We start from the raw sequence: 13,948 nt of genomic DNA, 5'->3' as shown, positions 1-13,948 counted from the left end.
GACTACGGAACTAGTATAGGTTAACACATGTACTTTTGCCTCCCTTGCCATCTTACCATCAATAAAAAATGAATTATTCAATCATCTGTGTCCCGTGAGATTGCTCTTTGATCTTTCCTTTCGATTATTCATTGTTCTTCGTGGTTGCCCAACATTCATATAATTTTAATATCGTGTGGCTTTCATTGTTCCTTGCAAGGTACTCACTTGGCTGACTTGCTTGCTAGCATGTGCCGCACGGTCCGCTTTGCGCACTGCAAAGTTCGGCCCGTGACACCTAGCCAAGCTCTACTCATATTCCCATATTTGTCTGTTCGTCCGATGCATAAATGACATTATTGCCTACATGGCACTAATGATTTTCTGCATCATATTCTGAGATTCTGTGACTTCATTTTCAAGCTTCGAAATGTACTCTCTACTATAAGTAAATACTTGATACCTTCCCTTTTCTTAAGCAAGGATAAATAAATAAATAAGTCATGCTGCTGTCCTTAGAATATTTTTATTTTATTTTATTTTTATGATCTGGAAAATTCATTTAAGAAAGGCAAAAGCCACTAAGTACAACATAGAAAGAACAAGCAGAAACTGCAGTACGAAGGAACTTAAAAACCAAACAACAAAAGTCCTGGCGAACACAATAATCTGGAGGGCGAGGGAGCTCTTTGAAGAACAGCAGGGAGAGGGGTGGTGGCTTTGCAAGCTGTCCATAGAATGTACCTGTTCCCAATTTAAATGAAAAGAATATGAGTAAACAGATAACAGTACTAAACATCACATGTAAAAGTTACCCAATCCCTACAAAGACAATTGATAAAACAGAAATAAGGTCACATATACCCTAATCCCTTCCCTCAAAAGAATTGATCAACAGATTCAGGTATTGGATGTACTGTAATAATCAATATAGTTACATAAAAAACATCTCTAATTGGTGTTATGCAAATGCAATTTGGCATGGAAAAACCAGAAAACTCGAATAACAATGTAGCACAATGAAACACCAATAATGGAGGCAAACAAACAGTGAACAAGTATATATATATTGAAGCATGAAAGTTTTAGCGTCTGGTCCTTTTACTATGATCATACCTCATTCTCCACGTCTTTTTCTCTTGTTTGGCAATGTCAATGGCAATGATGAGGATGGACTAACAGATTTGTGTACACTAGTTTAGTTTATGTTGGCACATGCAAAAGCCGTACAGAACACATTGTCCTCGAAGAAATCATAGTATTCTGCAGCTTCAAGGACTGCGGAGAGGACTGAATTGTCATCAGGGTCATTTTCAATGAAAACTCGGAACAGCAAAAAAGGCATATGGCAATGTAGATCCGCTTCAACACCCTCAAAAGAATTTACTAACCAGATAAAGTTGTCCTCACCATCGTCAAATAAGCCCATAAAAACTTGATCCAACTCTAAAAAATAGGGACCCTTGAGATTGAAGATCTCAAACAGGTCATGTAGCACCTTAAGTGGGCGCTCAGGATTTCCATTGGAATCCATCCGAGAACAAACAAGTAGTCCAGTAGGTAAGAGGCCAATAAAAAAACCTTTATATTCAACAGCAGCTCTAAATTTATCAGGCCATTTATCCCATTTTTCTTTGCACAAGTCAAAGGTGTATGAAGTGCCGCGACTAGTGAATGGAATGCAGAGAGTAGTAATATGGATCGTGTGTCCCCAACTAGTGTGGTTCGACACTCTGGAAACGGGCGGATTAGGTAGGATTCTTTTGGTGCATCCGTCAGTTCCTTTGGGTTCAAGCACATAAAAGGTGATGCCCTGTGATGCGTCCAGAATATAAAATGAAGACCCAACTTGAAACAAGGTAGCACTGGATTTGCTCAGGGCAGACAACAAGTCGGGATAGTCATAAGGAAAGGCAGCGGAGGTAACACATGTGGTGTTAGGGTTAATGGCATAAGCATCAGTTATGTTGGGTTCATCGTTAGAATAATAACCCCCCACCAAATATACTTGAGAACCCACAATTATGTGTTGCGTATAATATGGAAACTTACCATCAGGCGAAAGGAGCTCCAGATCTTCAAACTCTACCGGTGGAGGCTGATTCAGCTTTGGAATTCTGTTTCCGTTTCTCAGTTTTCGGATATCCAGTTTCAGACGATGTACTCCAATATCTGTCACCACATATAAAAACCACTCTTTCCCCATCTATGGAATTCTAGGGTAAATCTAACCTGACGAACAACTCGATCTGTGGAGCTTCAAGCAGAGGGTTTCGGCGATGCCTATCCGACCTCCTTATATGTACAAGCAACGTGCCCGCGTTTTTCGCCGGTGATAATGTGATATTAATGGAAAATATATTAATTAATGTTATAAAGTAGAGAGAATATGGAGAGAAAATAGTAGGGAGGAAGTAAAAGTATATCATTCAGTCTCATTAGCCTCCTTTATATAGAGGTAGGGTTTACATCAAAGTACACAACTAATGAGTATTTACGTGGACAGCCATATAGATAATAATATTTACAACACTCCCCCTTGGATGTCCACCAATGAATGATGATATTGGACGCGCTTATTGTTGCCTCATTAAAAACCTTGCCAGGTAACAAAAACCCAGTGGGACAAAAATAATCCTGGTCAAAGGACAAAAAGAGCACAACGCGCATATGTCCTAGGTAACATGCTTCTGGATGCTCCCCTTGATGAGAATCTCCCCCTGATTGTTGCAAACCTTAATTATGTGTGCGATAAGCTACATGTACCATGTATAGTGGTTTGATGTGTCTATCACTGAAGTGAGACCACGTGTGCTTTGCATATAGGGGCTCATCACAAATTTTCATACCTGAAAAGATTAAGCAATACCAACAAAGCTAGACGATTTTCAATAAGCCTTACCTCATTTATATGATAAGGTTAGAAATAATCTCATATGCTCAAATTCATACACAAAGTAATAGCTAAACAATATAAAGAAATTGACACATTTAACTTTGTATAGTTTAAAACATTGAAAAAATCATCATGGCATACCTAGCCATACACATCAATATCTTTATATATTGATATGTCTCATATAAGCTTCATCAAGAGCTTTAAGTTATTCATAACTTTGCAAAAGTTAAAATATGTTGCAACATTATATTCATAATTCGAATTCAATAGTAGTCTCTTCATAGTACTCATTAAGGCAATTTAGATCTCGTTGCACTCGCATATGAGCTAGCTTTAGACTCTTTGATTCCATGAGTGAGCTTCAGGCTCTTTCAACCTTTCATGGACTTGCATTTGAATCATTCATGTATTTGAATCCCTTAAGGATTTGATAAGCAATGCGCTTATAATGACACTTTACTTTAGAGATTTTGCTTTTAGCAATGTGTCTTTAAGATCTTCATAATATACGATGACAACGTGCCATAAATCTCTCGTCAATATAACAGCTATATGTAACACTGTACTTATAGAAAATTGTCATTCGTATAGGGAAAGATACTCATAATCTCATGTCTCTATAAATAGACATTGTGTCATAGTGATTTATCTTCACTTTTGATAAATACCCTTTTGTACCATATAAGGTTAAAGGTCCAAGTATTTCATCACGTTTCAAATTCATTGGAATTGCCTCTTTCCAATTTGGCCAATAATAATTTCAAATTTTGTATGAGAACGTGATTCAATGTCATCATAGCCCTTGATAATTTTGGTAGCTACCATAGATAATATCAATCATCGATGATCATCCATTTTGTGATCCCACTATTCTCATATTCATGCATTAGCTATCCATATAGCTTATTGATATTGGGTACCCATGCCTCTTCTGGGGCTTTCATCCTTTCTCAATAGACTTGTATCTCTTACAAGGCAGTCATATCGCATAGACAAACTTATTTAGAGAATGTGGATCTTTTACTCATAACCTCATCTAGAGCGTTAGAGTGATATAGGACTTTATGACCTCTACTTCACAGTAGTTACAACTTTGGAACCTATAGATATGTCACGCTTCAGGCGATTGACATATTTGATGAAATGTCCAACCATGACATAATAGCTTTTGCAAGTTTTATTTGTGTAGCCTCGTTAGGAGCGCTAACATTTTAGTATGGCAGTCTTATTAGGAGAATCATGCCATTTGGACCAACACGTTTTCCATAATTCGAGTGTGGTCTAGACTGCTTGTACAATATTTTTGCTTTAGGGAATTTTTATCCCTAGTATGAGGATTGTATTTAGTACATGATTTTGTCACTTGTAAACCAACTCTCTTCAGAACTAGTGATTAATAAATCCTTCGTACTTTATGTACGAGGCTCAATTTGAGACATGATAAATTTACTGATTCATGCTCAGGCATGAATGATGAATTACCCGTCGTACTTCAGGTATGAGGCCTAATATGAGAAATGATTAATTCATGCCGTTCATTAAAGACACTTTTTTCTCCCCCGAATGGCAAGAATATTGTCTCATTGAAGTGACAAATCATATGTGCAATACTGCTCATTGACAAAATTCCTCATTAGCAAATTTTGCAATCACTATTGTTTAACACAATAATATTTGAACTCGACAATAAATCTCATTGGAACTTGTTGGTAATCTTACACAACATGAATGACCAATTTGGTCATGCCAAATTAATGTATTTGGCTTGGTGAACTTCTAGTTTATAACCATGTATGCCTCTTATTGTTGTGTAATATAATCCAAATGAGAGAGCGTATGTTTTTTCCACTATACACCACGGACTTTAAGTACTGAAGGTACCAAACACAAAGACATCTCTCATTTTGGTAACATAAATGCGAGCTCTTCTAGAGCTATCCACCAAGATCTATAGGATCTGGGATAGATTACCTTTACCTTGGTAAAGATAAATATTGAGAGCTATTTATGATCTTTAGAGATCATGCGCATCATTGCAGCACATATTTTTCCTTCTTTCTTTCGCCAAATTTACTTAGAAGGAAACGATGCATTGGAATCCATAAATGTTAGAACTCTAGGTTCTTAACAAGGCGACATCTTTGAATTTCATGTCACAATATTTTACTCGAAACTTTTAGTTCGAGGCTAACAGTTGTGCTTTTTTGTGACCCTTTAATTATACTCAAAGGTTCTGGGTCGAGTTTAAATAACTTTCGGAACTTCAGGTTCCAAAAGGAGCATGAACTTTATGTAGAGGATCCGCATTAGCATTGCTGAAGAACTACAAGCTCTCATATAATCAAGAATCAAGAAACTTCAAGTTTCGATATCTTTTTGGCCATACCTTTGAGAAACTTCAGGTTCTCATCATGTGATTAAAGATAACGAAACTTCAGGTTCTAATATCTTTCAATCACAAAATTCACAACACCATGTTTCAATATTATTATGGTGGAAGTCCTAGCCAAAATAAAGGATGACTCTTAACATAGCACGGTGGAATATCAAACATGTTGAAAACATCTCAGTGCTTACTTTGGTCACTTCTCTTCCAGAGTGGCTTGATAAAAATCCGCAGTAGTATGGAGTGCAAAACATGCATATGCCCAATGCTTAATGCCATCTCACATGTAGAAAGCATTCCCATGATTTTTGGGCACCACTTATATGGTCTTTTCATTTGCCATTATTCTATTTCTTGTGGTTATGATTTAGCCATTTCAAAATTGGCTTTATGATACAACCTATACAAGATGGTAAGCTCTTCCAACATATGTCTCTTTTGGAGGTGCATAATGCAACTATACTCCACTAGATAAACTCTTCCGGAGTCATCGATCAATCAGATCTACAAGACCTGAGATTATTGTTATTACCAGAGCTTTAAAACCCATGAACACGATCGCATTATGTTGTTGACACAACGTTTTCATAAATGGGATGTGTCAGGATTTAGAACTTCAGGTTCTTGTACAATCTCATGTTGAAAAACAACTTACTCAAAACTTTAGGTTCGAGGGTGACACATACTAGAACTTTATCATTCTTGATCTACTCGAAACTTCATGTTCGAGTCTACACAATTAGAAGCTTCAGGTTCTAAGAATAGAGTGAACTTCAGGTTCACATGTAATTATAAGAAGAGAGACTGTACGCCCATTTTCATGTAATACCAAGTTGAGGAACTTCTAGTCCTGTTATAATAGGGAAACATTAAGTTTCCATCATATATTTACTCGTAACTTCTGGTTTAGAACTGCATGTTCTAAAATATGGTATTTGCATGTGACCATCTTGTAGTAGCATCAATCATGACTATAACTTATAAATGAGAGATTTTATATGGTCATGTAGTTTGTATGATCATTGAGGAACTTCAGGTCCTCATGTAATTAAGGATCAAGGAACTGTAGGTCTCACTACAGGTTTTGATCTCTTTTAATTACAAAAATTCACGATCACAAATTTGGGGTATACTCATACTCATTCGTCATAAACCAACGGTTAAATATCTGCTTACTTTTAAATTGGTGTCAATATAATTCCCTCAAAACTTCAGGTTTGAGGTTGACCAAGATTAAAACTCTTCGATAAATTGTCCATATATCCACTCGAAACTTAAGGCTCGAGTCTGCACAATTAGAACTTCAGGTTCTAAGGTGGAATGCTTTAAGCAGGCATAAAGAAGAATGTATCAATCGACATATGAAAATTTACTCGAAACTTCTAGTTCGAGTTGACATAAAGTCAAATAAACTATGAATGAATTATATGTGTAATCGAAGCTTCAGGTTCGAATATTTTTTTCTATGAACTGCAAGTTCTAAGATTTCATAATTTGAACTTCGGGTTCAAATAAATTTGGTGCTTGAACCTTCAGGGTCGAGGTAACTAAAGTGAATCTTCAAGTTCACTTTTAACTAATTTATATTTTATACTCAAACCTTCGGGTTTGAGTTTTACTATTAGAACTTCAAGTTCTGCTATGAAATTTTGAACTTCTGGTTCAAAAATATTACACTCAAAATTCATATGTTCGAGGTATAGGACTGCTGGTCCGTATGAGTAACAAAAAAAAACGTAATGAAAGAAAAGAAATTAATAGATAGCGAGCAAATAAATAAAATAATAATGGAAACTTCTGGTTCCAATAATGAAGAGAATACACAGAACTTTTGGTCTGGTTCATGAAAATCTTCTGTCTCTCTTCAAATAGCACAAGAAAGCAATATTGTCTTCTGGACAAATTCTCTTTATAAAAAAAAATATATATAGTCAAGAGGCTTCTGGCATTGACTTGGTCTCCATCCTCAAACTATAGCTCCTGGAGGTGGTTTGAACCCCATTATTGAAAAAAAAATTAGAGGAACTTCAGGCCCTCTTATAATTGGGGATTAAGATGAGTTTATATATTCGATTGTATAGCTCTGAGGATCTTCTGGCCCTCGTAATTGTATAAACTCTGAAGAGCTTCATGTCACAATTTTCCAATTTACATTTCATGACCCTAGAGGAACTTCAGGTCCCCATATGATCAGGGATCAAGCAACATGCGATTTTGATCATTGTATAATTTTGAGGAACTTCAGGTCCTCATGTAATCGAATCTAGAAACATGAAGTTTCTATCAATTGTAATTATATTCACATTTAATCATATTATGAACAAAGCATAAATAATATTGAGCATATTGATAGTTCATATGATATAACAGATGGACTGGAAAAAAAAATTGTATCTAATACAACTTGATAAATCTGCAGATCGGAAAACAGAAACAAGACAATATACAACCAATTGATATTAGAAATATGGAGTGTAAATCAATTAGTGTAACCCATGAAGCAATGACCATATGGACTAGCATCTAAATCATATAAACCAATTTGGATAACTCAAAGATTAACTAATAAATTATTATGTATGTGAAACAAAATGACACACAACTAATATGATATTGATTAGAGGGATTCCTTTAATCAGACCGGGAACTTAGACCAAATTCAACTTACCAATAAATTGTGATATATATACAAAGGCTCTTGGCTCCCATGAGATCACTTCAACCCACTGCTCTTGGCTCCCACAATATCACAATTGTAATTACCAAATTTGATATTCCTCAGTGTATGTATTCTTCTATATTTAGAAGGCGATTTGCATAGCAAATTGATAAACCAAACAATGACAAGTGAGAGTACTGGTAAAGGGTCCATGGATAATCATGGAGAAGCAAATATAGCATGATGCAAAGATAATATATAAAGGCCCCTTTTATTTGCTTGGTAAAGCGAGTCGAAGCAAAAGATTTTGATAGGCAAGTCAGTAGCTAGCCGTCCCTTAATCAAGATTTGAAAACATTGTAATATTATGCAAATCGAACAAATTTGTTTGCATAATTACACAACCTACGATCAAAATATAGGTTAAACAAAAATCAATTGCTATAATTATGAAAATTAAACTCATAGATTATGAATCATGGTCAAAAACAACAAACGTTGCACCAAGACGTCTTCGATCATCATCGAGTTTTTAAGAAAAAAGAAGAAGAAGAGCAAAACGTGCTGATAACGTGTTATAAAGTAGAGAGAATATGGAGAGAAAATAGTAGGGAGGAAGTAGAAGTATATCATTCAGTCTCATTAGCCTCCTTTATATAGAGGTAGGGTTTACATCAAAGTACACAACTAATGAGTATTTACATGGACAGCCATATACATAATAATATTTACAACAATTAAAAAGAATAGTGGTTATTTATTTTTTAGACATAGAATAGTGGTGGTTTTGGTTTTTTTTTCAATTTACTCTTTTATTTATTTATATTTTATTAACTTAATTTAATAATTATGTTATTGAAGGGTATTATAGGCACTTTTAAAATTTGGTGAAGCCTTTGACACCAAAAGAGGGCCTCCAATTATAGTAGTAGAGATATATCCCCAACTACCCTCCCTTCTTTGGGCTTTGGGCTTTGGGCTTTGGGCTTTGGGCTTTGGGCTCGCTATTTATGAGTTTATTTTATTTTAGCTATGTGGAACAGGCCCATCTACTGGGTGGGCATGGACCTTTAATGCCCTTTCGTGTTCGAGTTGGCCTATGCGCACCAAAACTGCTTTTCTTTTTCCTCCGAGATTTGTGGAGCTCTTCTTAAGGATAAATTAAATTAATACGACTTGTGTATTAAAGTTATTCAATACCTACTTCAGAAATAATTAAGAAACCTAGCTTGCAGACCAAGAAAACCCATATGCCTTGTCATTAATACCTTCAATCTAGGGATCTTACAATACAATTAATAGAAAATTACACACAAGTGTCATTTTGAAACTTTAATTAGCCATAAGGCCACCTAATTTTTTTTGTACACATAAGGCCACCTACATTAACAAATTACTTCGTTCCTAACAATTTTACCCTTCTACCTAAGCCCAATCCCACATCAATTTTACATCGATCACAAATCCATCTCTCTCTCTCACTCTCTCCCCCCTCGATCATAGTCTCTCTCTCTCTCTCCTCAATCTCAACCTCCGATTCCGGCAACCACCGGCACTACGCTCTCGGTCCCTCTCTCTCCTCGAACACAGATCACATCTTGGTTTGCACCTCCAATTCCGGAGAGGACCGGCGCGGTGCTCTCTATCTCTCACTTTCATCGATCACAGATCTTCTTGGCGTCGGCGTGATGGTGCTGCTCCACTCTAATTCGCCAAAAGGCTCGAGGCCAGGGACATCATCGAGATCAAGAATGCGGTGGATCTGAACCAACTAAGTACCTTCCGATTTGCTACCAATATCTTCCGATTTGCCAGATCTCCTACCTCCGTCGCTCAAAATCTTCTCGTAAAGGTACTTCAGAAATGGATTCCTATATACTTTTTTCTATTCTGTAATTTGAAATTGGAGCATGAATTGGAAAGTTGAGTTTTATATTGTTTGATTGGCATAGTAAGATTGATCAATCTGATGAAATTTTTTGTTTGAAATTTGTATAGGTTGTTGCAAGGTGTTGAATCGGTGTGGCTATTTCTTTGTTTTCAGAAAACATAGAAAATCTCAAAGTTGCAATTAGTAGCTGCTCCAGAACCACACGTTTTCCCAGCAGTCCACTTGCATCATGCATGATTTTGATAAGAGCGGATAGCATGATTCATATGCCTAAATTCTTAATTGACTTTCCTACTTGTGTTGTGGGTTAATTGGTCACTGACTCATTGTAAAATGCAAAGATCTACCTATTTGATTTATAAAACAGCAAAAGCCTTCAACACAACGAGAAAACTTATGTTAGTATCTTTCAAGCTGATGTTGGTGGGTTTTCTGTATTTATTTTGATTGATTTTAAGTCAATAACTCTCCATAATTATTATAGTGATTTTTCAATATAGCAATAGTAGCTTTCTATGCCTACATTAGTATCTTTTTAAGTTAATGTTAATAGCTTTTCTATTTTCCCAATGGCAGTAACATTTTAGTTTTGATTTTGATTGTATCTTTTACATTTTCACAACTTTGTTAGTCTTTGAGAATAGCTTTCTTAGTCTCTGGAAGTAACTTTTGTTATGCTTGGTAGTAGTTTTTCTTCTTCTTGGTAATAGATTTTGGTGTTAATGAGAGTAATTTTTTGTGATGGTGAGAGCAGCTTTTGTTGCTAATGAGAGTAGCTTTCTAGTGTTGATAACAATAGCATTTGTTGTTGGTGAGAATAGTTTTTGGTGTTGGTGACAATAGCTTTTGTTGGTGGGGATAATAACTTTTGGTTTTGAGGAGCGTAGCTTTTGTTGGCAACAGTAGCTTTTGTTGCTGATGAGAATAGCTTTTTGTGACCTCACCGGAGGTTGCCGGAAATCTCACAAGAGAAAAGTTGTTTGCGACAGTAGCTTTTGGTGTTAGTGACAGTAGCTTTTGTGGTCGTCGGCCGCCTGAAGTTGGCTGGAGACCCACCGGAGTTGGACGGAGGTAGGTCAGAGTTGACTGGAGACCTTGCCGAAGAGGAGTGGGAGAATGGTTGTTGACTTTTTACTCTAGTAGCATTTATGTAAATATGTTGGTTTTTATATCCAAAAGATAACACCTTTTTTATATCCAAAAAATTAATTTGTGGCCTTATGGCTAAAAAAACATTCAAAGATGCACTTATATGTAATTAACTCTACAATTAAATTGGGTGGATAGACTCTCTTATTCGTCTTTCAGTATAATCCTCAATATTTCATTCTCCACTAAGCATGGAACATCTGCAGGCAGAACACAACACAAACATCGAAGCTAATATCCCCGAGCTCCCTTCCGAAATTTATACTTTAAGATATTGCCAAGGCTAGCGATCAAGGATGTAATGAGTTGCAGGTGTGTATGCAAGTCTTGGTCTTCTCTCACCCGCAGCCTTTCTTTTATCCACGCCTACCAAAACTCCAAGCGCCACAATAGCAGCAGCAACAACAACAACAATACTCATGACGTCCCCATCCTCGAAATCTTGTGCTTTCAGATATTCCCAAGGCTACCTGTCAAGTCCCTTTTAAGGTTTCCAAGCGTGTTCAAGTTGTGGCATTCCCTTATTCGAATCACTCTCTTCATCCCCCTTTTTAAGGGGACTCCCCCCTGCTTCAGTATGTGGGGAGAGTATCAATGGCTTGGTTTGTATGTATTGTCAGATCCCAAATGGGAACTTGAATGGGAAAAAAAAATCTGTTTCCTTGAATGTGTTAAGAAGTTGCAACTGACGAATGACCATCGGTTGCGATTCTGATAATCTTCGGTTTCGAAGTTGTTTTGGTTTCTTCTTTTTTAATAATAGACATGTGTGTATTGTGTGCTACTTGGGTGATATATTTTATACCTATCAAACTGATCATCTAAAGCTTGTTCTTGTGTTAGAGAAGCAAACAAACTTTATAATTGCAGAAGTGTACATTTGACTATTACGACTATTAAACATCAAGTGTATATACTTCCTCAGCTTGTTGAATCTAGAGAACATGGATGAAGAAAAGACTTGGCTGCAGGCTTGGTGGTCTCAGTCTGGCTGCATATAGCATCCCTTTTTGTACTGTCCCATCCAAAAATGTTAGCAATTCGTGTCTGTAAAATGAATTGATAATTGTTATCAATAGGAGGTAGGGATGGATGTTTTTACAATAGGATATGATTTCTCACAAGCTAGTGTTCATAACTGGAATCCATCTCAGTTCTTCTTCACCAATAGATGTTTCTACACTCATGGCACGTTTACTTACTTGGAATGGAAAATAATCATGAATCGGAGACAAGTGGAATGGGAGAAGAAAGGAATCGTTATTGATTCCGGAGGAATGATTCCTAAACCCATCTCCCCCCCCTTCGTAATCGAATTCCTGAGTATTCAGGAATCGATTCCTGATAAGGAGGTGGGACCTACATCCATTCCGATTCCTTCATGTGTTAGTAAACGCAGGAATTCTTTTACCCGGAATCATTCCGATTCCTTTATGTGTTAGTAAACGCAAGAATGTTTTTACCCCGTAATCATTCCCTTTCCTTCCAAGTAAGTAAACGTGCCCTCAGTCTCTCGATCGATCAAAGTTGGAGGTCAATGTTAGGTTCCTTATCAGCAAACAATAGGTAGGAAAATCAAAAACAGAGGACCGGTAAAAAAAAAGGGTCCTTGACCAAAAGCACCAAAATAAACAATAATTATCTCACTTACCCCAACAACAGATTTTTATTCCCACATACACAATCTAACAACAAATGACTATTTTGCCCTCAAAAAAATTAAAAAATTACCAACATTCCCACTCTGTCTCTCTCCTCCATCTGCAGCTGCGATCTTCTCTCTTTCTTCCAGAAAGTGCCGACCCGTGGAACTCCATCATCATTGACGCGGCCACCGGCAGTCTCCTCCATATGCGACCTCCGACGATCTGCTCTCTCGCTTTCTCTCCTCTAGAAGCCAACGCCTGCGATTCCGATTGAGATTAGAAGAGTAATTTCCTTCTTCGCCGAGATTTATCTCTGTCTTCGCCGAGATCGATCTCCGTCTCCGCCGAGATCGAGCTTGTCCTGGCTATATAAAATGAAGATTGTGATTGTGATTGTGAACATATTATGATGGAGACTATGATTGTGAAGTAGAACCAGAAAGTGAACGAGGTTTGAACATCTTAGGGTGATTTTGATGGTGGCGGACTCGGAGTCGGAGTCGGAGACGACGAACTAGGTTTTGATTGTTTTGAACGGTGGGTTGGTTTGGTGCTTGGTGAGGGTTTGGGGTCTCGTTTTTGGTTGTCTTCTTCCTCTCTGATGATCGTCGCCGCTCCGAAGTCAAGCCCATCTGGGACTCCGCCAGTTGTAGAGACTCCCGAGATTGCGGCAAACCCCATCTTCCTCGAGCATTCCTTAGTCTGAAACTCCGTCAGAGTCGCCGGCGATGTTCTCATCGAGCAGTAGCCCACCAAGTCCCACGCCGACAGGTTTGTCGCCTGAGGGTGCTTTGGTCGTGGGTGCCCAAATCTTTTTTTTTTTTTTTTTTTTGTAAACTGTGGGAAGAAATCCGAGAAGGAAAGGAAAAAAAAAAAAGTTGTATTGGGGGGCAAATCAAAATGGTGCTACTTCTGTTTTGCAACAGAAGACCCGAAAGGAAATAAAACAGGAAAAATAATATTCTATTGCTCCCCAATAGACATCTATTGGGGGGCAAGATACTTCTATTGGGGAGCAATAGACATTTGAATTGCTGTAATCTACTTGTTTTTTGCTTAATCAAAGTTTTATTTATCTAATTTTATGAAGACTAGTTTCCATTCCGGAGATTGAAAGTTTTATTGGGGGGCAAGAGACGTCTATTGGGGGCCAATAAACCTAAAGTTCTATTGGGAGGCAATAGACGTCTATTGGGGGGCAATAGACGTCTATTGGGGGGAAATAGATGTATATTGAAATAGATGTATATTGGGGACAATAGAGGTTTTCAGAAATGGGCGGCGGGCGGTGACAGAAATCCGGCGAAAGTTGGCCTGATTCCTGCGACTGGTGACCGGA

General features: G+C 37.3%; 1 protein-coding gene across 1 annotated transcript; it reads right to left on the bottom strand.

The window, feature by feature from the left end:
• Nucleotides 1–541: 541 nt before the first annotated feature.
• On the bottom strand, nt 542–2,253 carry LOC121049984. The gene is made up of 2 exons (XM_040508492.1): nt 2,032–2,253; nt 542–723 (listed from the first exon to the last, which is right to left on the bottom strand). Exons 1-2 carry the CDS (start codon nt 2,183–2,185, stop codon nt 542–544), a joined length of 336 nt encoding a protein of 111 aa, XP_040364426.1. The 5' UTR covers nt 2,186–2,253.
• Nucleotides 2,254–13,948: the final 11,695 nt, after the last annotated feature.

The sequence above is a fragment of the Rosa chinensis genome, chromosome 6, assembly GCF_002994745.2.
Source record: "Rosa chinensis cultivar Old Blush chromosome 6, RchiOBHm-V2, whole genome shotgun sequence".
Classification (NCBI taxonomy): domain Eukaryota; kingdom Viridiplantae; phylum Streptophyta; class Magnoliopsida; order Rosales; family Rosaceae; genus Rosa; species Rosa chinensis.
The sequence above is the reverse complement of the archived record's forward strand: the minus strand, read 5'-3'. Positions and strand labels throughout refer to the sequence as shown.

What these genes read in the sequence shown, in the direction of transcription:
- LOC121049984 (XM_040508492.1), bottom strand. Translation starts at nt 2,185, where the DNA reads ATGGGGAAAGAGTGGTTTTTATATGTGGTGACAGATATTGGAGTACAT. An exon ending in GGAGCTCCTTTCGCCTGATG is followed by an intron (nt 724 to 2,031) that starts GTAAGTTTCCAT and finishes AATTGGGAACAG; the next exon opens with GTACATTCTATGGACAGCTT.